Source organism: Arvicola amphibius, chromosome 3 (genome assembly GCF_903992535.2).
Source record: "Arvicola amphibius chromosome 3, mArvAmp1.2, whole genome shotgun sequence".
Lineage (NCBI taxonomy): Eukaryota > Metazoa > Chordata > Mammalia > Rodentia > Cricetidae > Arvicola > Arvicola amphibius.
In genome coordinates, this window is record NC_052049.1 from 4,151,367 (window position 1) to 4,178,347 (window position 26,981).

The 26,981-nt window shown below is 48.9% G+C and overlaps 2 protein-coding genes across 3 annotated transcripts in view; one reads left to right on the plus strand and one right to left on the minus strand.

Annotated features, from left to right (window-relative positions):
- Positions 1–1,919: 1,919 nt before the first annotated feature.
- Positions 1,920–24,919, minus strand: Nsun2 (NOP2/Sun RNA methyltransferase 2). Its single transcript, XM_038321919.1, has 19 exons — positions 24,563–24,919; positions 24,298–24,455; positions 22,580–22,684; positions 18,711–18,816; positions 16,658–16,729; positions 15,918–16,002; positions 14,596–14,788; positions 12,948–13,022; positions 12,293–12,423; positions 9,652–9,725; positions 8,995–9,125; positions 8,522–8,618; positions 6,421–6,581; positions 6,096–6,188; positions 5,101–5,236; positions 4,627–4,707; positions 4,250–4,388; positions 2,887–2,926; positions 1,920–2,593 (listed from the first exon to the last, which is right to left on the minus strand). The coding sequence occupies exons 1-19, from the start codon at positions 24,650–24,652 to the stop codon at positions 2,335–2,337; spliced, it is 2,226 nt and encodes a 741-aa protein (XP_038177847.1). The 5' UTR covers positions 24,653–24,919; the 3' UTR covers positions 1,920–2,334.
- A 390-nt stretch (positions 24,920–25,309) lies between these two features.
- Srd5a1 (steroid 5 alpha-reductase 1) overlaps positions 25,310–26,981 on the plus strand; it is a 41,342-nt gene continuing 39,670 nt past the window's right edge. Inside the window, exon 1 of one of the 2 annotated variants that reach the window (XM_038321752.1) lies at positions 25,310–25,746. In XM_038321752.1, coding sequence (XP_038177680.1) covers positions 25,466–25,746 — 281 coding nt within the window. In that variant the 5' untranslated portion in view covers positions 25,310–25,465. The remainder of the gene's footprint in view (positions 25,747–26,981) is intronic. The other variant, XM_038321753.1, reaches the window with a different exon arrangement.

Sequence of the window (26,981 nt, forward strand, 5' to 3'; positions counted from 1 at the left end):
CTAAGGCCGAGATTTCATAATTAGTAACAAATAGATAACCTTTGTGTCATTTGGGAGCTGGCTGGCGGGATAGGAAAAGACTCAAAAACAACAGTCTTGAAAGACCTCCCTTTAAAACCACATCTGAGTGGGGAAGCACAGCAGGCAGGGAACTTTGATGAGGACAGAAAACCAACAGGGAAAGGAGCCCCGGCTGTGCTGCCTGTCTAAACATTCCACAATCCCACTAACCCACACCCTGTAGGAGGCAGCCTGTGCGGCACTGGTTGAGAATGTCACCTTGTCATTTGGCAATCAGGTTTTTCCAATGGTTTCAGCTTAGTGGTCTTCTTAAGGTTATACTCAAAAATAAGACCCAAGGAGCCCCACTGTTGCTAAAATTCCTCTTGCGGGGCGAGGGGTATAAGCGAAGTCTGTCCTTCCTAAGAGTCCAACAAGCTTCACCCAAACTCCATGACCCTACCAAGGTTCATTCTGGGGAACCAGCGAGTTTTCGGGGCTTACTTATGGAGCAGGTGAGGGAGGGCTGTTGACAGAGCTAGGGGTGCCCCTCCCCTTTAGGCAGTGTCGAGCCTTCCACCAGCAGATGGCTTTCCCACAGCCACTTAGACGGAGCCCCCACCCTAGTTGTCTTCAGCCTGTATTTTCTAGCCCTTCTCCAAGGTGGAGTCACACGTGGTATGGTGTAGCTGTACTTCAGATGGTGCTGTGAGGCTCCCCAGGGGTATCAACAGCCAACAAGCCCAGCTGGGATGACTTTCTGTGAGCAGGTGCAGCTGAACTCCCAGAGGTGTTGTTTGGCTCAGAGACAGTTGAGCAGGCAAGGCCCAAAGCTATAACTGATGCTCAACAGTACAGACCAAGTACATTACATATACAGGAAAGAAAACGCTCTGCCTAGAACACTGCCTGGACAACCTGTGCGAGAGGCAAATGCTGTTGTGTTGAGAAGGCCGCGGAGACAGACATAACAAGTGTCGTGTCTGCCCTGCATGTCTGTGCAATAGGGGGTCAGCAGTCACTTCTGAGCGTGAGGCTGTCCAACACAAAGGGCTGGCAGGGAAGGCTGCTCTGGGAAGTCAGACGGAGCACTGCCGAGGAGGGGACATAGTACAGTTCCACCCTGCTCTACCTCGCCATTCTTAAATGCTGAAACCGGCAGTGGCTCAACCAGCATGAGGTTGGTTCTGTGCCAGAACCAGGCCAAGGATCTGGCAGTCCCCAGTCCAATCTGTAGTATCTCACCGAAAGGGAAGCTGCTCAGGACACAGGGGCTGACAACTCCGCAATAGCCCTGCTTCCTGCCTACAACAGAGGCAAGGTTTTCCTCAATTAGCCAACTAAGAGCAAATCAAAGTCATATGGTTGATTTTTTGTAGTTGGGAGTCGCGGCAGGCTGCATTCCCGCCCAGCTCCCGGCCACCTTATGCCCCAAATAACACACAAACTGTATTTTAAACACTGCCTGGCCCATTAGTTTCAGCCTCTTACTCACATCTTGACTAACCCATATCTAATAATCTGTGTAACACCACGAGTGGTGTCTTACCGGGAAAGATTCAGCATGTCTGACCTGGCGGCTGGCTTCATGGCATCTGTCCCAGAGAGGAGAGGCAGGGAAATTGTCTGAGCCATCTACCTCACTTCCTTCTTCCTGTTCTGTCTACTCCACCCACCTAAGGGCTGGCCTATTAAATGGGCCAAAGCATTTTTTATTAATTTCTTTATTAATTTTATTAATTAGTTTCCTTATTAATGAATGAAATCAACACAAACAGAACTCTCCCACATCAGTTTTTTTTTATCATAATAGCTCTTTATTATCATAATAGCTCATATTTCATGACCCAAGTAATTGCAACCCACTTAAAGCACCTGCTGGGCAAGCGCAGACCTGTCCCCAAAGCTGCTGCCATGATTCACTCGTCTTCACTCTGGGGCGCTTACTTCACCCCCAATACAAAGGCACAGAAGTCACCCGAGGCCTCAGGTGTCAGCATCACCGCACGGCGCACCAATGTGCAGTCCAAACATTATTAAAGCAAAGAGCTGTTTCCCAAAGAGTTGTAGTTTTCACTATAAATAATTTTAAAAAGACTAGGCCAACATTGACCCAACAAGAGACCTGAACTTCTGCAAAGGCTGTTTTGCATTAGCCTTTAGTAGCAGAAACATGGATCCAATCTGCCGAAGCAACTCCTTCCTAAATGCTAGAAAATACAGCTCCCCCAGACTGCTGCTACCCACCCACGTACAGGCCCTATCAATATACTTTGCAGCTAAGGATGATCTGGATTTCATCTAGAACAGCCAGCTCAGCATGTGGAGACGTCTTCACCGGGATGGTTCAGCTGCAGCTGGGTCGCAGGCCTCTTGTGCTATCTGCTCGGCACCCTCATCATTTTCGGGCTGCTCCGGGCTGTCTACACTCTCATTGTTAAGAACGACCCCATCTTTTTTCTTTTCTCCCAACACCTCCAGGCCCATCATCCTGAGATAATGAAGCCGCTCATTCTTAGGCACAAAAGTTCGAATAGAAGCCTTTCCCCGCCACCCACACAGCACAATGGGGCATTGGAGGGCATCTGGATTCCTGTCAACAAAGAAGGCTACATGTAAGCATTAAGCATCCCTATTAGCTACATTTAATGATACTGGCATGCAACCTTAAAAAAAAAAAAAAAGCTGTACCCACTGCCCCAATTCCCGCCACCGGGCAGCTGCCTTCTTACCATCTCTGCTACTTTGCTACCTGGAACTCCCCAAAGGTAAGGCCCCAACAATGCTGTAGTCCGGCACCCTCCTGCCCTAGCTTTCAAGTGTTGGGGTTACACCACGAGCTACCATGTCAGGCTACTTATCCAATAGTGAGGCATACACACTTACGCAGAATCCGGTTCGTACTTCAGCACAACACTTCCCTTTGCTGTAGGAAGAGAGAAAACAGACACGTGCCAAGGTTTTCACTCCTGGCCACAACGAAAGCTGAGTGCTGTTTTCAAGAGGATGACAACTCTCGGGGCAGGAGACTGAGAGCTAACTACTGGCCAATTCTCAACACTCAAGGTTAAATATAATAAAGCTCCAACTCCTACACCAAGCCCAAAATAATATCAGAGTTACCATGTCCTATCTCTCATCACCTCAAAGAAGGATGAGGGCGAGCAAGACAGCTCAGCTGGAGAAAGAGCTTGCTGTCTAAACCTCAAGGCTGGAATCTGCTTCCAGACCCAGTGAGAAGCTGCTCCTACAGGTTGCCTCCTGACCTCTGCATGCACCACACGGCACAGGCATGTCCACCCACCAACCAGACAGAAAATAAACCTTCATATAAAGTTCCTGTTTTAAATAATCTCTCCTTTGAACTGTGATTCTGCTGAGGAGATGGAGTAGGAGATAAGAGCTTACAGAACTCTGCGTGCCCGTGGCTCACACAGGGCGAGACAAGGTCGTAGAAACCCAGGGCCATGCAGCTGCAGAGTGAGCTGTCTGTACAACACACACTTGTCACAAGAACGCAAACAAAGGAAAGAGGGACCTGGTGAAGACGTCACCATCGTGACCTAGATGGAAGGGGACAGTGTAACCAAGACCGCGTGTCTCTCTCATGGAACTAAAACGGGGGAACCCGAACTCCAGAGGCCTACAAGATTGGTAGAAGAGTCAGACGTGGGCCTCATGGCCAGGACCCCAGGCAATAATCCTGCAAGGTGCAGACAAACAGGGCTCAAGAAGCTGGGCCAAGTGCTTTATAAACTCAGGGTGCTGCCTAGTAGCAGTACAGGTTCCATAGGGACAAAGTCTTTCTTATGAAATGGCAAGGGTTTGCACAACACCCGCTGACAGCCTCTACAATGTTATCTGTACGTCACAAAATCCCCTCCGGAGTGAACATCCTACCACAGCTCTTACTCATAACTTGCTGTGCAGCCAAGGATGACCCTGAATATCTGATCTTCCTGACTCACATCCTGAGTGCTGGGACAACAGGCAGGCTCAGTTTATGCGGTTTATGGGGCTCTGAGCTTGCTAATGGAAGACCCCTGTCAACTGAGCACACCCCAGCCAGACATGACTTTTGTCTCTCAGATATTTTCAATCCATGACTGGTTGAATTTGAGGATGTGGAACTCATACAGAGGAGTGCCTGCACTAGTACACGTGACTGAGAAAGGTGCCCTAGAAGTAAAACGCCTGTTACAGCCCTCAGGACGGTAACACTAGCCAGCCTCTAGATCCCTGTACTCACCCAAGTCCTTGACTTGACTGTAGGCCTCACTGCTGAGTTTTCTGAAGAATGGGTTCTCCTGGGTCAACAGTGTCTTCACATCTTCCATCGACACAGTGATGATTCTTGAATTAATAAATGGATACAATGTATATATCCCCTGTAAGAGTAGAGAAAAGCCACTGTGATCCCATGGGTTTACTGAAGGGCTTTCCTGTGGGATTCAGGGCTTGACTAAGTTCTTCCCCTGGGTCAAGGCCCTGGAAGAACTCAAGGATCGCTTAGGTGGCCTGGAGAGCTCAAGCAAGCCTTCAAGTACTGAAGTCTAGCGGCATGCCGTACGGCCTCTCTCGGCTGTCTCATAGCACCATGGCTAGGACTTTCCATTTCCAAATTACCTCCTGTGCCAAACGGAAGGCGCAGTCAAACTCTTCACCGCTGTTATTTCGACACCAGACTTTTATCCCAGTGTTAATGACCTGTAATTTAAAAATGAGAAGAAACAGGACCTAAGGACAATTGTTTACTGCAGCCCCTTCCACCGCGAGGTAAGGGCTCCTGAGAGCAGCTTTGGAAAGGGATGGGAAGAGAAGCAGCTCTTTCTGGAACTGGTATCCAAGAATCAACTCATAGTTCCAACCACTTCTATGACCACAGCTCATGACAACACTTAAAGTTCAACAATTAAGCACAAGAATAAGTTGCACACATCTCGGTATGCATCAAGACAGAAGCACTTCATGTCACTGCCTCCAGCAGACTGGACAAGGCAGTTCGTTCGCCTTGTAGGACACCAAAGGACAACTGTCTCGGGAGCAAACGAAATGTGGGCAGTGTGGGTAAGCGGGCCTGCTGACGCACGCCAGCCCCACCTTCATCTTCTCACTGTTGTTCAGCAGCACGTTCCGCAGCTCCTTGGAGACCATGTAAAGCTGCCGCTTCTTCCCTTCTGTAGTTCGGGTCAACAAATTCATCCTCGGGAATGAAGGGTCCAAGGCATAAAACTTCCTGTCAACACAGTGAAGCTGCTTACACGGACAGCCCACGGCCTACCGTCTACGAGACTCACAGCACCCAAGAGAACCTAACTTCCAGACTGCCCCTCGTCTCAAAGCACAAGCAGGATGTGCCTGCAGGAGAGCCAGGCCAGGGGCTGTTCCAAGAGCAGCGCTTACCAGCTGGAGCCCAGACTCCCACACTGGGCCAAACACTAACGTTTTTTACAATGTATGCTTTTCTGTGTTCCCTGTGCAGGGTAATTACTTCCCTTCTCAGATCTTTGATGGAGTTAAAGATTAGATAATTGTAGTTACCTTCCTCATGATTTAGCTAAACTTAATTTCAATACATTAGTTAGACTCCTTAAAATAAATGCTTAGTACAACTTTTGTTATGTGTTTCTTGCTTAATACTGTTTATTGCTTATAATTTTATATTTGGTATCTGTTCCTATTATATATAGTTGTATTGGGTTTGGATCGATATTGTTTAGACAAAAGGGGGAGATGATGGGGAAGCTCAACCAATCACATCTGGTTAGGGTGTGACCGCCTGGAGCCCAGGTAGAAAAACCGGGGTAGGTAGGCGCACGGCATGTGCTCTCTCAACGTGGTGCTCGCTCGCCGATGGATCATTTTGGATTTTGGACCTCCCACTCTTGTAGCGTGAGTTCCCTCCCTTTTTCCATTATTAAATTATATCTGTTATTCTTGAGCTGGTCTGGTTATTTACTGTACCGACCAAATAACGCCAACACGTACAAGGAGGGAGGATCTAACTACAAAACACCAGCTGGATGTGACTGGTAATGTATTTGCTTTGCTACAAATAACTTTCTAAAGCAAGATTTAAATGTCAGAATCCTTACTCAATAGGTGGGAACAAAGGGTCATCTTCAGGAATGAAGACAAATGGATCTTCTTTAAATCCGAACAACTTCATTTTCTTTGACGGAGGAGGGCTAGGAGGGAACGAAGGGCGGAAAGGCAGTCAGCAAGCACGGCAGGAGCCCACTCCAGAGCACCCACCAGGCCCCAGCCAGCACTCGGGCCTCAACTGTCTATCAAGCTGTGGGCTCTCCAAGCTGCAGAGCCTCAGACAGACGCTGTGCTGTGTCCCGACTCCCTGGAAATGGCCATGGCTGAGGCTCTGGGATTCCATTTGGCCTACATGCCCAGTGTAGCTCTCCTCACCCACACACGCCATCTTTCTTTTCATTAAGCTCTGTGCTCTCAGTGCACTGTGTTACTTCTGAGTCACCGTCCAGCTCAGAGCGGTCTCCAGGATTCCTCTCTGTGGCACCTACAGAGCTGGATGCTGTGGTCTTCCTGGGCTCTAAAGATTTACACTGTACCTGTAGAAGGGAACAAGTTCATTTTCATAATAAAGCAACACACTTCACCACTGCAAGAAAATTAAAACTATCATATTCACATCAACCAGTTGTATTTTTCTACGGCACTGGAAGACAGCAAAATTTTCTTCTAAAAACATATCCCTTTTAGAACTTGCTCTTACAAATGGAATGTGCTGGCACTGTTCACTCAGAGCCAACTCTCTGGTGCCCCACAGGCTGGCCTTGGTAGAGGCCAGCACAGCCAGGCTGCTCTGGGTAAGGCACAGGCACGAAAGAGGCCTGTGGGGACCGCTCTCCTCCAGGGCTCCAGGAACTGGGGTCAGAACCGGGGCGACAGTGACACACGACTGGCCTGAGTAAAACTAGTGGTTTCAGTCACCTGTCGAAGCTCTTGGGATTCTAGCACACTTGTCCAACATGCATGCTGCCCGGGACTCCACCACCACCACCACCAAACACCAAACACCCTATGAAGCGCGTGTCCTTTCTACAGTTGGATCTGTGAGAGTCAATCTTTCAGGTCCACAGTCAGATTACAAGTTAGGATGCTTCAGTGAAGCCCCAGCTCACCAAGTTGTTAAGAGCCAAATCCAAGTCACAGCAACAGTCAAGAGACATTTCACATAGCCCACTGTCTGCACCTTCTCTTTAAAGACACAGCACAGTGTCTGCTCCCCAAGACAGACTACCCCATGAGGAGTGCACCCCCGCAGGGTACACTGCTCACTCACAGAGGGCAGGCCACACACCCCAATTTAGTGAGACACAGAAAAGCAGCAGTGAGAGAGACATGCTAACACGGAACCCTGCAAATAACACAATGGACTGTGACAGGCAAGACAACCCATCAAAGGGGAGCCCCTTTCTACCGCACAAGTAGCTAGGGCAGGCAGGCTCCTCAGGGTAGGTAATCGACAGCACAATCAACAGCTCAGACACCAGCTATGGGTACAGAGCACACAGGACAGGAAAAGCATGTGCCAGACCAGGAGAGGACTCCAGTCACAACACCAGCTTCAAAGAGCTAACTAAATGCACGCCACCGTTAAAACAGTATAGGCAAACACGAGGCATCCTGACACCAAACCTCAATTGACTACCTGGAAACAACCTTGTAAACACATTGGCGTAAAATGCAAAAGCCAAGTAAATTCTACTTCTTGATAAGCACAACACTGGAGAAAGAAGACTGACATGGTTGGCATCCTACCTCTAACCGGAAAGAGTGCAGCTCAGAAGCTTTACTCCCACGGGGTTGGGATCCCCCACCTCCCCGGGAGTTAGGCCCACAGTCTCAGATCTCAAACAGTTACCCTGGGCCGCCTTTAACTGTGGCCAGAGCACGCTGCAATCTCTGAGAAAACAGATCCTTTGTTTTTCCAAAGCTGAGCAGTGTCAGTCCTAATTCAAGATGATTTGAAGAAACAGAGGTTTGCACAACTCCAGGCCACAGTCTCTAACCACACAAGTCTGATTTATGAGCTGTTTATACAGTGCTGGGCTAACAAACCTGAGGGAACGACATTTCCTCACTCACGGCCAGCACATACCGGGGCAGAAGGAAGCCCCATGGTGTAGGACCCCCTCTGTGAATGAATGTCAGAGGACTCTGGACTCACAGCCCTTAGTCCTGCCTACCCTCAATCTCACATCATTTCAACTGCTGCTGAGTAGCTGAACTTTAAGATGGAGACAGAATGCACTACCTAAATGGCCTTTCTCACCATCTCCTTCTGAGAAGTACTTGCTTTATGGAAAAATCTGAAATTTCGATGAATCCTCCTTCCTTTAGGCTTAGCCTCTCCAAGCATCCTCACCCCTCGAAATTTCCACTTTGCTCTGCATTTCAGATGAACTAACTCTTCCAGGTCCTGTCTTACAGGAACAGTGGTGAAGTCCAATGCTCTGCTGGCTGATTTTGGATTTAGAAGTCTTACCTTTGGCTGACGCTTATTCCATGGCATCGATGCTTTTTTGACCAGTACTGCCACAAAGAACCCTCCAGTATTCTGATGATGTGGTAGTATTCGAAGGCTAAAATAGTATATATAAAATGTCAGGCAAATGATTGGATCTTCCCTAACCGCAAACGCTCAGCCCCACTTACACAAGAGCTCACTCACACTGTCTTTGAAAAGTCCATGGAGGGGAACAGGGGAAGACACAGAACGGAGGGATGGATGTGATGACCAAGGAACACGGCATGCATTTATGAAGCTATCAAAATGAAGCCATTGCTCGGTACAATTCTTCCACACTAATGAATTAACAATGAAAAGCCCACACACTTTCCGAAGCATTAACTCTGAGATTCTAACCAGTTCTAACACTGTAAACATTGCCAGTTGCATCCAATGGGCACCAAGCTTACCACCTCCCCATTCCAAAGCCCACAGCGCCCCCAACTCACCATCGCTCTAGGTGCATTGCTTGCAGTCTCTCCAGGTCTTTTGGTGGGAACATAGTAGGTCGAACTTGTGTGTGCCTGCCCTGGGGAACCTCATCCCAGCTAGCAAACCACTGCCCATCTCTAGTCATGACCTGCAGAGACCAGCAGCATTACTGCAGTGAAGTGCACAGGGGAGCTGTGAGGTCACAGCAGGAGGGTAAACAGTCTCCACAGAAAGACTGCTTCCAAAGGTAAAGCTAAAACACACACGGCAAATAACTTACACAGCATCCTTTACCTCAAAGTCCAGGATAAACAGCATCAAAGTCCCAGACCAGGTCATTTATTTATTAAACAGAAAAAAATCTCAGACATAGCAGGAAGGTCAAAGAACTGTTTTGTTTTGTTTTTTATAAAAGCAAGATTAAATTGCCACCTCCCACACACTTAAAAAGGTAGCAAGGTTTTAATCTATGGGCATGAGAGTAAAGACAGGTTCTATATGAGGAACAAAACAGAAAAACAGATGTAATATAGTATTTGTCTTTAAATAGAATCTGTGCGTGGATTCTATACTATACAACCAGGTGATGCATTGATTCACAATACCCAAACACGAATGTTTTCCAATGTTTATGGCTCTTAAATCTTTGACTGAAGCCCTCATTGCAGAATTACCTTCCACTTGGAGACTCCAGGCATCCACTTCAGTCCTGGCAACTCGGCAGATACGTCAGCAAGCTCGAGAGCACCTAGGAACATACCCAAGGAAAGCCCCAAAGGCTGCCACATTGTGCCCATTCAAAGCAACAGAGGAAAGTCCACACAATGTGGCTTCATTCTAAGAATGTGCAGGGAAGGCAAGTCCACTGACAGAAAGTGGCTTGGAGTAGGATGGGGTGAATGCTAATGGCCACAAAGAACCCTCTGGGGTGGTGACAGACTCAGTGCAGTAACTTCACTAAAAGACATTTCATTATATTCTTAAAATGCAAATTAAAACTCAGTACACACACTGGTCAGGTGATCTGAGTCTTCATGCTTTTTTGTCTAACACCCCAGAGTTGAGTGTTTCAAAGTTTTCTATGCCAGGAAATTCTCTAAAGTTTCCCACTGGGTACAAGTGGAGCAGCCTTAGAGCAGGGCAAGTGTGAACAGACACCACTCCTCAGTCTCCAACAGTGGGTGCGTCTGTCACCATTTAACCCACTACCGCATGGACTCGTGAAAGCAACACCTGAGCTCCTTGGAGAAGCAAAGCCCCAGTAACTGTATAAATGAACCAAGGACCCAAGGGGACCCTTCAGGAGCAGGGCTTTCACAGAAGCGGTCCGCTCCATGAGCCTCTCTCCTTCAAAGCAAGCACAACACAGACACTGGTTCTCCATCCAGCAGGCTCAGTGGGCCGCATCCAGCAGAGAAGCAGAGCTGACCCTGCTAAGCTGCAGTCAGCCCACCCCATCAGCAACCTCCAGAGCATAACGAAGGACTGTACCAACTCTGATGTTTGATACTCCCTGCGTTCCCAGAACCCAAGCACTTTCTGTTGCTCCATTTCCTGTTCAAAGCTGTGACTAGGACCAAATGCCAAACACGAAGACAGAAGCAAGGCTCCTGCTCCGCCAGCCCAGGTCTGGGGTGAGATCAGCTGCATTTCAGTGCCCACTCTAGTCAGACGACTAATCACCAAGAAACCAGTCAGCTTTTACATCAACAAAAGGGCACCCCAAAGAGGATGAATCCCTCAATCCTACAAACACACCCAGAGCACACTGTTTCTGCACTGCTAGGTCAAAGCCCAGGGCTGTTCAGGCTGTCACTGAGCTACATCCCCACCCTGGGCTTATGTCTGTGCAGCTCAGACTGCTCTCGAACCCAGGTCCTCTGCTCCCTCTTCCTGAGGTTGAGAGCCTTGTGACTAAGCAGTGACAGAAACAGCTCCCAACAGTGAGGATGAGAGCTTCTCAGAGATCAGGGGCTAGGCTGCAGCAAAAGACAGACACGGAGTCTATTGTTCTAGTTACCAGAACCCCGTTGTTCCTAAAAGCCCAGCAAACAAAGACATAAATCTTAGCACGTTCAATTGTTTTTTTTTTTGGGGGGGGGGGCAGGGCAGGGTTGAGACAAGATTTCTCTGTGTAACAGCTGGATGTCCTGAAAATAGCTTTGCAGATGAGGCTCCAACTCACAGAGATCTGCCTGCCTCTGCCTCCTGAGTGGACACGCCACCATCACCCGGCACACGTTGGAGAGGGTCAGAGAATATGTCATTCCTCATTTCCTTCTCCACAAGCGCTTTAGAAGTTAAATACTATTAAAACAATCCTATCTTTACTAAGGTTAATATGTAAGAATACAAATGCACTGTATTAAATCTCATCTAGAGGACTCAGCTGAGGGTCGACTGCACAGTCCAGACCAGCCAGGGCTGCGACACACCCAAGGCAAGGGATGGCAGGTGTGGGCAACATGCCTCATGATGTGTGAGTACATTTCCTCCGTGTTTGTAAGGATGTCGAAACATGGAGAAAACCTACTGCCTGCTTTTAGAAAACTCCAATACAGGTTAAGTTAATAGAGGACGTTAACACTTCAGCAAAATGCTCAAACTGAAGCACCTGAAAAGCAGTGTGAAGAATGCTGTTTTGGAATACTGTTTGAAAATACTGCCTATCTGATGGCTCAGGGCAATTCAGTGTGCTAAGACCTTAAATCAGTGGGATGGGAACTAACAAAACAATCACAAGCCTGGCAAGGACGCGACACAACTGGAACCCTGTGTACAGGGTGGCCAATGATGCTGTCAGTACAAAAGCAGCCCTGTAAGTCCTCATCACAAGAAGAGTTATCAGAGGGCCCAGCAATGCCCTTGCAGATGCACATCCCAAAGCATGGAGAGCAGGCTGTCCAGGAGAAAACATTCACAGCCTCAGGCTCACAGCAGTTCACAGCAGAAGCCCAAGCGCCACCCACCGATGAGCCAGTGAACGAGGTGGGGTGTGTGTGTCACACAGACAGCTGGGTACTGCTTAGCTTACACATGGGATGAAACCCTGACAGAAACCTTATGAGGCAAACAAGGCCGTCATGAGAGGACAGCTAGATTATTACCCACCTACATGCGGACCCTAAAACCAGAAGTCCAGAGGGAAAAAACCCGAATGGTGGCAAGGGGACACAGCGACTTGCTTGGTTTTGCGGGTTGAGGAAGTAAAATGAACGCTAAGAGCTGCACAGTAATGTCTGTCCGTCCTAACACACGTGCAGCAGTCAGGGGATGTGCACTCACTGCCCCCGGAAGACCAGCACACACGCTCACCATCACTCTTTTCCAGCAGAGCCGCTATTACGGCTTCATCCTCGACGGGGTTCAGGGAACACGTGGAGTACACCATCCTGCCCCCTTCTGCCAGCTGCTCAGCACCCCGAGTTGCTATCCGGAGCTGAAGGCTAAGGGAGAGCAGCAGGTTAGCAAAAGACGGCAGGCAGAGGCAGAGAGAGCACCTACCCACCTCACCACACACAGAATTCAAGATAAAAACAAAACACCTTCCAAGACAGCAAATGAAGTTAGTGTAATCTCCTAGGAGCCATAGTGTTCATTCTTAAAAAAGAAATCTACTTTCACATTTTTCTCCTGCTCTGTCACATTTCTCAACAGTTTAACAAGAAAAGTACAACGTATCGGAGAATCTCTTCGTTAAAACCTCCAAATTTGCCAGGCGGTGGTGGCGCACGCCTTTAATCCCAGCACTCGGGAGGCAGAGGCAGGCAGATCTCTGAGTTCGAGGCCAGCCTGGTCTACAAGAGCTAGTTCCAGGACAGGCTCTAGAAACTACAGGGAAACCCTGTAGTGTGCAAGTCTGTTCACGAGGCAGCTAGTAACAGTGACTCCGGTGTCCACCCGCAGACGGTCAGGGGGAAAAGCGCACACTGGCAGTCTGCCCGTCTCCGGGTCTAACCAGCTCACTCACCCATGGAGCTGCAGGCTGTTTAAGGTGGTCCACTTCTTCCAGACGTCAATGTTTTTTCTCATCGTGCCGTCCCCACTGGAAAGAAGACATTTAAGAACTGAGCCACTGCCTGAGCAGATGTTGGTATAGAAACCGACTACAGCACCTCCATGCTCACATAGACAGTGCCTGCCTACTGCAGTTCTCAGAGCACGACACCAACACTCAGTTCCAGATGGACGCACAGGAGCAGAGACTCTCATTCGACTCTGAAGAGACTCCTTCCACAGGAGGATGATCCCTCATTCCCAGTGCTCTGGAGAAAATAAGTTCTGGGTGTCTTTGGAAGTGCATGAGGAAAACCAATCCTAAACACGAATCCACTGGTTTTGCACACACCTTACACACACACAGCCTGAGGATGATTATGGGTCACCTGAGCATGCAGTGTGCTGGCTGTGAGTTCAGGGGCGGCTGCTCACTTGCAGATCTGACAAGGACTCATAGTGCTTCGGTTTCTGAAGCTCTCTAAATATTCAAAGTTGGGCTTGTTTAGCCTGTAACAGCCACACTAACCTGTACACCTACAACACAGGCCCTTACATAAACGCTCCTCAGAAAACTGGTTAATAAAGAGTGACATTTTAAACTAGAATTACACTTGCAAAGGTTGTGCCACAGTAAATTCAATCAAGCCGATTGACTACAGTTACCAACTTTCTACACTGATTTGATATTAACTGCACGTGTATTTTACAGGACAGGCCCCGTCACCCTAGCTCATCCACCAGGGTCCGTTTCTGCCCTGGCTTACAGCTTTGCACAGCTTCACTCCTCTGAGCTTCAGGGCAGACCTGATACACAGTCCTCACCCTGGCTGGATGCAAGGGCTCCTATGGTAGAAACCCTACCATAATTTCAGGAATTTCGTCAGCCTATACCAAGGGTTTGTAAGACTAACTTATTTTCAGAATATTAAAAAAAAAGGTTTTTCTTTTGATTTTAAGACCATATATAAAACCACACGGGTAGAACAGAGGTCCTTCAAGGTTAAATACTGTAGCCAAGGAAACGAGAATTCATGACTCATGTGTTTCACACAGAACGCTGGTTTCGCTCGCTGTCCACGCTTTCACATGCGTCTCACCTCAGCCGCACTTGGCTTTACCAGCTACATTTTCTACTAAGTTCTACTACGAGCAGTAAATGTTTAAGAAAATGACGTTTCCCCAGAGAGGTTTCCTAAGACTCTGATAGGTCATTTCTGACATTAATTTTGAATTATCAATATACAGAAAAAATGAGTTTCACAAAGGTTTCAATTTCTTTCACCGAACTAAGTAACAAACTTCAATAGAAGACCCTAACATTTTTAATATACACACTCCAAGAGAAACTTGGGATGCAAATGGATCCAGTGATATCTTGGAATTCATCCTGGTATGTCCATTGTGCATGCATGTCAAACTCCACTTCTTTAAGGATGTCATCTCTCGTCTGGCGCTGTTCCTCACGCTGCTCCACCCCAGCAACGTAACGCCCTTCCCAGACTCCTGGCCACAGTGACCATGTGCACCACCGCCTACATACTACTTCAGTTCACCTAGTGCACATGTGATTGGACTTCCTGACAGATTGTGGGCTTTCTGGCCGGTAATAATATAAATACCTGCAAGGAACATCACACAAAATTCGATCATAGAAGAGAATCTCTTTCCTTCCGTCCACATCTACCGTGAGTCTAGGAATGCTGGACGCATCATGGTTTACCACCATGATGCAGGGACTGCTCAGCCTTTTGGCCTGATGAACGAGCAGATAGCAGCGCTTGTTGTCCACGTCATTTGCGATAACAAATCCCTCTAGGAACATAAAATTGTAGTCAGATGAGATGCGCAGGAGAAGCATTCCCTGAAACACATAACCACAACCTCTAGTCGGCAGGTGAGAAGGATCACTCTGCGAAACATAAGACTCGGGGCTTTCTAGAAAAGGGAGAAAGAGCTGCACCCAAAAATACCCAACGTCTCCTTTGTTAGCAGCTGTTTACAGCTGCTGTGCTAGGGACTTCTCTAGGACTATGAACCTGCACTTGGGCCAGAGCTCTGCTCTGGAAGGAAATTCAGGCTTTGGGCAGGGTCCTGTCACCTGAGCCCATCAGCTGGCCCTGCTACAGGGTGCTGGTGTTCCACGCTCAGAACCACCCCTGAGAAGTTTCCTGAGTGGTGCCCCTGCTCATTTCTGGTTCCTCCCACACTTCAGCAAAAGACAAAAGAAGCTTAACACCATTTCCAGCCAGGACCGCTCTTCCCCACGTGAGGACCACAAGACATCTGAACAGAGAGAAACCGCTCCTGCCAGCTAAGTAAGGCCCTTCACCGACTGCACAGAAAGAACTAAAAACAGACAGCTATCAATAAGATGAGGGTTAAAAAGAAGACAAGCAAGGGGAGAGAAACGGCTACACTGTTAGCAGGTATGCAACTGAAACAGAACTAGGCCTGGCAGCGCTGAAAGCCAGCGAGCAGGAGACGGAAGCTGGCCTGGCCAACACTAGGCACGCTGAGCCCCTCGCTCACGAGAAACTGCACACTGCAAAAATGGCTGCCACCTTATGAGCACGCTGCTGCCTCCCCACACCACTGCCTATCGCCCCCCACTTCAAATATGGCACCCAGTGCTGCCCCAGCAACTGCTGAAAGGCGAAGGGATCTGAATGGAGGGGGCTAACAGCAACTACCCAGAACAACATGCCACGCTCCTCACCTAAGGCAGAAACTGAACAGAGCAGGGAAGCTGCTATGCCATGTCCTAGTACAGACAGCTCATACAGAAACGCTCTCAGAGTTGAGCGTGCTGGTTTGAGAATGCATCAACACAGAGCTACCTTCACTATAGTCACAGGCCACTCCACTGCCCAGGAAGCAGGAAAGGGAAGGACTTTAGTCGCCCACAACTCACCAAAAAGCCTCCCTGCCCCCCAGTGATTACCTGGAAAGGGGACACTCATGTCTGCATGCAACATTTCAATTAACTGTGTGGTCTTCGATCCAGGGGCCGCACACATGTCTAAGATCTACAAAAACAAACAAGAACACACCACTTTTTAAAAGCTGTAAGACTCTACATCTGATCTTAAGCCATCCTGTGAGTCATTCTAATATGCTGACTTGCATTCCATTCTACACGACGGAGAGAATGTTCTCTGCTCATAAAAGCACACAGCGACAGAGACACGGGCTGCAGAAGGACAGGACAGAACGACGCTGGGAGCCACAGACTCAAAAACCAGAACAGGAGTCGCCCCGGCATGACACCGAATGTCAGCTCCACAGTAGGACCCACTCCCTTCCCTTCTGCCTTTTCCTCATTGTTCCCAGAGCGTTGTAGGGACAAAGTTAAGACTCCAATTTACTTAAAAATTCTGCGATGATGCTCAGAACTAATGCGCTCCATGGAGTCAACGTGACTGAGCCAAAAAGACCACAGGTTATCCCTGTATAGTTAATTTACTAAGTTAAAAACAAAAAACCCTTTAAGAGTGAAGCAATTTTTGTGTAGCTATGTGTATTGTAAGAAAGAAGACAAAACTACAAAACAAAACCTTAAAATACATAGCATTATCAAACAAACGCAGGAGGGAAAGGCTAGTACTGAGAGGCTTCAGCAGAGTGGACACAATGTCCATACATCCCCTCCCCTCCCCTCCCATCTTCTGTCTGGTACACTACCTTATGATGGGGCTCAACATTGAGAAGCAGTGGGGGAATCATGCTGACAGCCTCCTGCCGGCTGATATTTCCCTGGGGGAGAAAACCAGAACAGTAAGAAAACAGCACTTCAAATCAGGCACGTATGAAGGGCAATAGGAAAAGGTCCCGTAACCCTCCCGGAACAGGAAAGCCTCCACCATCACACAAACTATTCAGTGAGGAGATATTTCTGAATGGATAGTCGCTTGCTATCTAAAGATGTAAGAATGACCCACTAGCACCAAGGCTGGAATATCAGTACAGTCCTGGAGACTAGTACCACATCTCTTGAGCTTAGGATTGGGTGAGCGTCCCCAAGGGCAACCTCCTATCTACAGAGCAGCAAGCAGCTGGAAGTGTAGGAAAGAAAGTGGCCATCAGGCAACAATCCTCTTCCATGGGTCTGCTTTATCAGGGACCCTCAAGGCACTGTCTATACCAGCTACTGATCCTGTCTGTAACCTTTCAACAACTATTACTACCCTCGAGCTGTTTTCACAAGGGCATGGGAACTGGCAGGCACCAGAGACACATTCAGAGGCAGACAGGGGGATGCAGACTAGCACTGCCTCGGTCAACTCTACCAACAACCTGCAAGCTGTGCGGGCTGTTCACCAGCCACCAGCTTTTCAGCACCCAAAACACTGGCCGAACACCGACACCTGACAAGTCAGAACTGACATCCAGACTTTCTGTTTCCACCTCTTAGGTGTCTGTCAGCAGTGAGTCTGTGGCGCCCTGGTCAGCTCTCCTGGGCACACTGACTCTACGCCTCCAGTTTATCCGCAGACCTCGAGGTCCAGAACTCTGCACAAGTTACAAAGCCAACCCTGTTCAGTGACACAGCCTCACTATCTCGAAGCCTTCCTTCCCAACAGCTACCTCCTCTGACCACAACGGACGCACTAGCTGCCTAGCACACTGGCCACAGCCTCTGCTCCACCCAGGGCACAAACCTCACTCTCTAATGGCTTACTAAATCTTTTTCTGAGCCACAAACCTGGATGAGGAGCTGGGCAGAGCACACTACAGGCAGAGATGCAGAACCTCTCAATTCTTACTATCCTATCCAGGAAGGGAGAGCCAAGGCAAATTCATGCCCTCTTCCTATTCTGACAGAAAGCCAGGGTGGCAGGAAACAGCTGGAAATGGGGACTGAGCGCCATGGCTGGCGTCGGGAGGGGTACAGGACCACAGCTGCACACAGGCTTCACCTAACCAGAAAGATGTGGACAGGAAGAGGAGAGCCCGAGTGAGATGTGAAATTAAGACTCTAAAAGAAGGAAAAGAAAGCTACAGGGTGCACACTTATCCATTACAGGCAAAGAAAAGATAGTGTCTGCTCTGGGGACACCTCTGGCTAGACCTGTGACTGAAGCTGCTCAGAGCAACCCAGGACAGCACCTGTGAGACCCACAGCTACACCTGCTACAACCCAGGAGGACAGCACTTGTGAGACCCACAGCTACACCTGCTACAAGCATTTGTTCTCATTGGTAAATGGCAAGATACAATAAGATAAAGTGTCAATTAATGATGCCAGTAAAAGTAAACGAGATAAACTCCATAGTCCACTAAGTAGTCTTAAAATCTCGGACTTTGTACGTATGACAGGCAAACAGAAGAAAAAGGAGTTACACTACACACAAGGACCACGAGTGACCACGCGTCCTGCACTCATGAACATACTAAAAAGGAGTTAGTTACACTAAACACAAGGACCACGAGTGACCGCGCGTCCTGCACTCATGCACATTCTAAAAAGGAGTTACACTAAACACAAGGACCACGAGGGACCGCCACGTCCTGCACTCATGCAGATTCTAAAAAGGAGTTACACTAAACACAAGGACCACGAGTGACCGCCGTGTCCGGCACTCATCCAGATTCTAAGCCCTGTCAGCGAGGAAAGTGCAGACTCGTCAATACCAAGAGAGTACGGCTGGCGTGTCCTGACCACACCCCTCTGCAGTGGATGCAACGATGCAGCACTAGGTGCTTTCAGGCCCAGCCCACCCACAGAACAACTTACACACTCGGTCTCGCTAACCAGGAACTGATGAAACTTTGCCAACAGTGGGGATTTTCTCAAGATTTTCCGACTTAAATTTGTGTGCCAGGCAAGTTCCTCAGGGTACCTACATGAGAGGAGATGAAAGATATGAAACTCACCGTTTTCACACAATGAGGCACGTGTAGCAGATATGCAAATGTTTGGCAAATATCTGATACCATGACTGTCTTCAACTATTTTCTATTTTTACACAAAGAGTTCCACAAGGAAACCACCACTGTGCTCATTATTGCCTCCTGGACCAGCCTCTTGCCCGTGTCTCCTATGCACATTCTATCCTCATGAGGTCAGGACTGGGAAAGGCATCCACACCTGGTCTGGCTTCCGCAGAGGCGGAAACAAGGTCTCTGATGTGACCCACAGCACAAGGCTCGTCATGCCTCGTTAGCCCAACGTCACACTCAACAGGCGAGACAGTGATCAATGCAAATGTCACTGAGGACTGTTCGCCTGGAGCAGACAATGAGCTCCGTTAACAACAATGCTCACAAAGGTTCTATGTATCCATCTGTAGCCACAGCAGCAGCCAGGACAATGAGTTCAGGCTGACTGGAAAACAGACACAGGTGACGAATTTGAAACTTGGGAGTGGTACAGAGAGAGAGCCAACAAGCATTGAGCATCTTGGGACCCTACTCAACAGCCGTGTTTTAAGATATGTGTGATAAGTTCTGTCTACTAAATTACGAAAATGGAACTGACTGGACTTTACACACAGTACCCTCCATTCAAGACAGTACACTTTGAAGTTGTGTTCTATTTATCAGGCAGTTAAAAAAAATAAGGCATTCATTCTGGTTCACTGAAGGTAGTAATACAGACACTCCCAGTTTTGGCTCCTAGTGCTGTATCTGAGGAATCTACTAGACCATTCTGTCACCTGAAACAGTAGCAAAAGGCTAAATTTGATATAACTTCTGGCAACCCCAAACTTGTCTATGACCAATGACAGTAAAGCTGTACAAATTAACAAGTCACCAGAGCATCACTGTGAATGCCATATACCGCTGGGGCTTACTAGAAAGAACTGAATTTTCATTTCAAGCATGGGGAGCAACCCACACATAGTCTGGGCAATAAATAGCCTCTATGTTCTTCATGGGTCAGTTTCTAATACCGACAGCTAAGGTGGAAGTTTACTAAGATAAGCTTCAAGTTCTCCTGTAGTGAGCACGACAGCTAGTGAGCTCACGATTAAAATATTTTACAACTTCCAAATTGCTAAATGCTTAAGTGAAAATGAATAAAAAAAATCAAATTGATCACACAGCTTTAGACCGGCCAGAAAATACATACATACATACATACATACATACATACATACTTTTTCTGCCTACCCCTGCATTCCAAGTGCAGGTCCACCTCACCAGCAATGGCAAATATTTGAAGTCATGTGCTTTTAAGACCGAATACTCATGAACTTGTATATTTGTGGTGGAATAATCTTTTTGTACACTCTGAAGACATGTCTTTGCCAAAATGCCTTCTGAACAGCTCAATAAAGAGTTGAATGGCCAATAGCTGGGAAGGAAAAGAGGTTAGGCAGGATTTCTGTGGACAAAGAGAGAGCCTTGGGAAAAAGAAAGGCGGAGTGGCCAGCAGAGGCAGAGGAACAGAAGTGCAGGAGGAGAGATAAAAGCCACAAGTCACTTAGCAACATGTAGATGAACAGAAATGGGCTAAGGTATAAGAGTGGAACAGGCCTAAGCTGTGAGCCAAGCTTTCATAATTCATAATAAGTCTCCATGTCATTTTTGTGAGCTGGCAACCCAAAGAAAAATCTATTGACATGTTTGGGGGTTTTTTGTTTAAAGAATTTTAAAGCCCATCTGAGGTTTCTCGGAAGACAGAAGCAGCACTGCTATCTTTTTTACACTATGCCCCACTGTGGCCAAAGGCGAGAGAAGACCCTATGGCTGGCTGCATTTTGAGCAGAGAAAACCACAAGTCCCAAAAAGCTGCTGTCTGACTGCTGAGTCTTCCCAGTGTCCAGCACTGACATGCACACCTGATTAAGTAACTGTCACTGATAATGGGAAAAGCTATCGATTAGGAACCTAACACAGTTAATCTTTTATCATTCTCCGGCTGTCTTCAGAAAACTAAGCACAGCACAGCCTTGCCAGCCATTGACAGAGAAAAGTCACTTTCCTTCCTCTCCCTCCTCCAAAGGCTTCGGAAGGCTCTGCCGGATGCCCACACACGACTCTTGAGAAGGACACGGGACAGCAGCTATGGCATTAGCCAGAGTTAGGTGTTCAAGGGCTTTCAAAGCAAGGGCCTGTTTCATGTAGTTTGTGGGGAAATAGAGAACAGAATGATGACAGCAGCACGTTTCGTAGACGTGCGCTCATCTGCAAGGCCTTCCCGCTCAGTCACTGTACAAGGGTTACAGGACAAATGTCTCCGGGTGAGATGTAAAGCAGCAACTCCTCGGGAAACCAACACGCCTGATGCCTCCCCATCAGGCAATGCACAGGCACCAGGACCACCAGTCTCCAGCCAAGGCTCAAGGAGAGGCCAGCCAGCTGGGGACATGCTGAGAAGCGGCCACACGTTATTAACCAGTCAAGGACCAAAACAACTGACAGCGTCTTCCTTTCTCTTGGACTCACTACAGCAATACACGTGCAAGTCATTCTCCTATATATTACCTTCCAAACTATTAAAATCTAACAGAAATGCATAACTGGGGGGAGAGGCAGCGACACAAAGCTTCAGGTCTCCGTACTCTGCAGCAGTGATGATAGGCTTGGCTCATCGCTGCACACTGACTTTAGTGTCTGATACCCAGTACTCATTTCAATGAGCATGTTGTGCCTAACTATGCTAAGGAGACCGACCACAAATCCAAATGGCCAGTGAGGAGAGGCCAGCTATCTGTCATGATTAACAAAACCCTAATATTTTGTGTTGATTGCCTAAAAATAAAAGATAACACCAATTTATAAATAATCAAATGCCAGACATGGAGGCACAGGCCTTTAATTCCAACAGGAGGAGTCAGGGTGTTCAACCTCTGTGATTTCGAGGCTAGACTGGTCTACATAGCAACTCCCAGACCAGCCAGGGATACACAATGAGACCCCATTTCAAAATAAAAAGCACAAAACAGCCAAAACCTACAAAGTTACCAGAAAAGACTCAACTAAATTCATCTAGCAATGACTTAAAAAATACTTTTCTTTTGTGAAAATTCGATCCCCAAATCTGAAACCTGAAACCATAGTTGAAAACATCTGTTGAGTCTGTTCAAGCAGGTATGGAGCCTCTGGGCTGGGCTAGAGCACTTCAGGTACCGCAGGAGGCATCCTATGCCTTAGGCTTCAAGGATCACAGGTCATGAAAGCCCCTCCATGGAAGTGCTTGGCTGCTGGACACAGGGGAAGACTGAATCTGCCCGGAGGCTGTGCCGGGAAACACTGGGCCATAAGCCACACCAGCCAGGGGTGAGGCTTTGCCAGGCAGAGTCTGGTCTCCCTTTCTGAAGGGAAAGCAACTATGCTGAAACTCTGGTGTGGGAAACTCGGGGTTGAGAACAGAAGTGAGAAAAGCCACTCAGGATCATCAAAGACCAAAGGACTGAACCGTGTGCAAAACATGAATGGCAAGTCCTTTATGAACATGTGCACACCAGTTTGAAGTTGGAAAAAGCATCAGGGAAAACAGCGTAAGATGCTGGAAAAATTCACCCAGGCTCTTTATGCCAACAGCGGTGACAAGGCTGAGAAATGCATCCAAGGGACAAAAACATAAAATAAATACAACACAATAAATAGAATAGAAATCTAAGAAACGCCCAACATGAGGGAGGATTCTGTACCTACCAGCTTAGTGGCTGTGGAACTTCAACTTTCTGCCCATCCACCTCCAGGTCCTCCAACTCCTTAAAATACCTGTTCTTCAAGCAATGAAGAATCTCTTTTGCATGGCTATTTAAAAAAAAAAAAGTAGGCAATTTTCAGTGACTACAAAAAGTGAGTTGATATAAATGCAATAACTTTAAGACTAAAAATACTTTACAACTGAAACCAACTCTGAAGCGTTCCTTAATCATGCAGGGCTGTTAATTTTTTACAAATATTTGTTTAACTGTATTTTACGTGCATTTGGTAGGAAGGTGTCAAGATTCCCTGGAACTGGAGTTATAGACAGTTGTGAGCCACCATGAGGGTGCTGGGAAATGAACCCGGGTCCTCTGGGAGAGCAGGCAGTGCTCTTAACCACTGAGCCATCTCTGCAGCCCAACATTGTTAATGTTTAAGAATTCACCTTGTCCTCACTATGGCTGCTCCTCCTCTGGGCCCACCCCCACAGCATCTCTTCTGTGTAAGACCTGGTTTCTATGAGGATGAGAACCAAAAATGCTGGATGGTCCCAAGCCTGCCATCCACTCCTGGCCTGTTTCCATTTCAATCAACTCAACTCAGGTTTGGCACCTCTATGACCATCAACTTGTGGCAGATAGAATTCTCCCAGGGTTTCCCCCTTTCCCTTAAGTTTGACCTGTCTTCCTACGATGTGGCGGAAATGTTCTATGATGTTTTACTGGGGGACAAATTTAATGCTCTGGAAATTAGTGCATCATTTCCAGACTGGCTCCATAGAGCAACTGGTCCTAAGGCTGGATGGACGGCTACGACGGTCTCCAGTCTGACAATCTCCAGTTTAACTACCCTCCCCCCCCACCCCGGCCCTGCTCAGAGCTGAACTTCAGGGAATTGCTTCTGCAAGCCGGGTCTGCCTGTGTCCTGAGCCTTCTCCCTGGCTGCATACAGCTGCGGCTTTCTTGCTCCCATTGTGCCTCCAATGCTGGCTCCACAGATGGTCCTTCTAAAGACCCCTTCTCCTCTGAACCCCTCTCCTGGGCTCCCGGTGCAGCATGCCCCTCAGGTGGCTCTGATCTGGAGGTGCCTCTGGAGCAGGAACGGATAGAGACTCCATGCCCTGCAGATCTCTGAGCTGCCAACACTGGCTAGAAGTTGTCCTGGTGCTGGGCAGAGGACTCTGCTCAGCAGCTTGAAGGCATGGTGGGATACGTACAGGGGGCATCTGGGGTACCTCTCCCACAGGTTCAGTTCTTGGCTCCTAGAAGTGATGCTGACCCTAACCCCACCCCACTCCCACACTTGTTTTTAACCAATTAAATTTTTACCACTTTAAAAAGAATTCACCTTGCAAATCAACAAAACCAATATACTAAATCCAAAACCCCTCTGGTTCTACTGTGTAGCTTTGGAACACAGGTTGGATACACCTTAAAAATAAGTTCAATGCAATGCTGCACTTTTGCCCAGCTTCACTTCTATTTGTGACAAGTCTCAGGAATGATGTACAATGACGGGCGGGGAGAAGGGGGCAAACTGGATGCCAAGAGTTTTCCATGCTCCTCAGATGATCCCATCAGTTCACCCACCCCCACAGGAACGTTCTCGGGTTGAGTTTTCTCGCCATAGTCTGACCTTCCACCCGCAACGCCTAAGCAACCCAGGCTGCTCCCCTGCACCCGATCTCCACAACAACAGCAAAGACACATCAGACTTGCCTTTTGTAACCAGTGATTCTCAGCGTGGCCGGGAGGGGCTCGCGGAGTGCGTCCATGAATTGGTCCCACTCTCCCTCGGGCACGATCTTGAGTTCCTGATAGTAGTGCTCGAAGAGCTTGTTCTCCTTGATGATCTCGGGATAGCCACCTTCCCAGCCCTGGCGGGACAGAGAGGGCTGAGCGAGTCCCCCATCCCTGCTAACCTGGCCCACCAGCAAGCCGCCAAGCCCGAGCCCACGGGGCGCCCCTCCCTCCCCGTGCCTACCGCCTGGTCGCGCTTCCTGCCGCCCTCGGTGTCGTCCTCCGCGCCTTCAGCCTGCGGCTGCAGCCGCCGGCCCCTCGCCCGCCGCCCCATGGCCCACGCGGCTGCACACGCGGAGCGAACACCGCGACCAAGCACAGCCAGCTCGCACGCGGTACTTCCGGCTGATTCCCGAGGACCCCAGCGGCGGGGGGTCCTAGCTGAGGAAGGCAAGACATATGCCGTGTAAGAAACAACACGATCGTGCCGGAAACGCACGCGAGGAAAGCATGACTACCCTACAGGGAAGATGCTTCCGCACAGAAACCCCCAACACCGCTGAGCACGCATCATCCCGTCTGACACGGAGCCTCAGGCACCTGCGTGGACGACCCACAGCAAGGCGCGTGCGCAGAGAGGCGGGCAGCTCCGCCGCTGTCAAGGAGATAGTGGAGGGGCGTGGCTCGGGTTGCAGATCCGGGCGGTGCGGGAGGCTCAGAGCCAAGGGGCGGGGCCGTGGCTGGGAAAGCATGGCTTCGGGGCGGGGCTGTGGCCCGGAGTGGGCGGAGCTCCGGCTGCAGGGCGAGCGGGGATCTTGCTCTTCGTGCTCGCCGGGCCGCCGCCAGAGGAGCTCTCGGCCAACGGGCGCGCAACTCTCCCGGATCGCGGGCGGGAAGAGGCGGAGCTCTCTGCGCAGGCGGGGTCTTGCGCCGTCGGGCTCTCCCCAGCAACCTCTGCGGGAGGGCATAGTCTGGTGGTGCTAGCTTGTGGTCCAGTCCCCGCCCGGACAGGTGGCTCGCCCCTCCCCTGGGCAGGTACGCGCTGCTGCGGAGCGGGCTCTAGTGGGCCGCTCTGCGCCCTCCTCCTGGGCTTATATGTGGCCACATTTGAACGCTCGGGCATGGAGCACGCTGCTCGACCTCAAAGATGGACTTGGACGAGTTGTTCCTGCTGGACAGCCTCGCCTACATAGAGGGTGTCTTGGCTTTTGTGTTCTTCGTGTTGCTCACTCTTGTGGGCTCTCCCTATGGCCGCTACTCGTGGCAGCATCCCGGCGTCCAGGTGCCGGCGCGACCGGCCTGGTTCCTGCAGGAGCTGCCCTCGATGGTTTGGCCGCTGTATGAGTGCGTCCGCCCTGCAGCCGCGCGCCTTAGCAGCCTGCCCAACCGGGTCCTGCTGGCCATGTTTCTGATCCACTACGTGCAAAGGTAATGATCTTCCCTCATGCTCTCTTGCTCCTCCCCACACTTGGTGCTTCCCTGGGGACCCGCGCTCAGAGATTTAATTCCGAAACTCATAGGGTTGTCTGGAAAAGGAGGGAGAAAGGACCGCATGAAAGAGGTGGAAGTACATGCCTGGCCAGGGTTAGTGGTACGGTGGTCCCGATTTCTTCTCTGGCTCTCTGCAGACTATCAGCGATGTCACCGATGATCAGGATGATGTTACTGCATTTCTACTGTTTCCCCCTTGGGAAATCTTTATCCCTGCTGCAGCCTCTCTTTACCCGGCTTCAGCTTGCTAACAGCTTAGTCTCTCGGAACCACTCTGGACCCTGAATGTGGACTTGAGCAATTTCAGAGAAGTGGTGCCTTCTTTGTTTGAGAGGGACTGGCTTTCTAGGCACGCAGTTGGCTTATGAATCTTTCTCGGGAGAAGTTATGTGAAGAGCGTTTCAGTGCCTGCCTCAAGTCTTCAGGGTTTCTAATAAACTGGACTGGACTGTCTAGTTCTAACTGACTCAACATTTAAATGTGTTCATCTAGAGTCTGAAAACTGCCCAATAAGAGAAGGACGCCTCTGTATCTGAGGAAGTTGAGTTCGGTGACGTTTCCAAGTCTCTCATCCTCTGATATTGGGGAACTGTGCTAAAATACCCTTTTCCTAGAGAGGCTGGGAGAATTCAGTGTTCTGTTGGTAGTCTGTTCTTTCTTATATTCCAGTGAGGCGGGCCCACAAGTCCTTGGTGTATGGGGACACAATCAACGTTCAACAATGACTGAATTCTTTATGCTTCAAACTGTTGGTAGAGTAGTATTCCAGAGGCTGGGGAGATGACTGCGTGGGTAGCTGTGCAAGCCCCGCGACCCGAGTTTGCATCCCACACAAGCTTCTGTAATACCAGCGCCACTGTGGAGAGATGGACAGCAGAGATAGGAGACGGGGCTAGTTAGACTGGTCTACAGAGCAGGGAATGAGAAGGCAAAGAGGTTGTCTTGTGACCTCCACATGTTCTCTGTGGTGTACACGCACCCACATCCACTCACACATATACACACCACACACACACACACACACACACACACAAATAAAACCACAAAGAAGCTATATTCTACTAAAAGAAGTTATCAATTTGCTTGCTCTATTTTTATGAAGGGATGGGCATTGCTGCTGTTGTAGTATCCAACGGACTCTTGTTCATGCAAGTGCCTCCATAAAAAGTCGG

Coding starts and splice junctions, on each gene's coding strand:
- Nsun2 (XM_038321919.1), bottom strand. CDS start 24,652: ATGGGGCGGCGGGCGAGGGGCCGGCGGCTGCAGCCGCAGGCTGAAGGC. Junction 18,817..22,579: donor GTTCCACAGCCACTAAGCTG/GTAGGTACAGAA, acceptor CCTCTCATGTAG/GTACCCTGAGGAACTTGCCT. Junction 13,023..14,595: donor TTGTGTGATGTTCCTTGCAG/GTATTTATATTA, acceptor TCTTCTTTCCAG/TGGGGACGGCACGATGAGAA.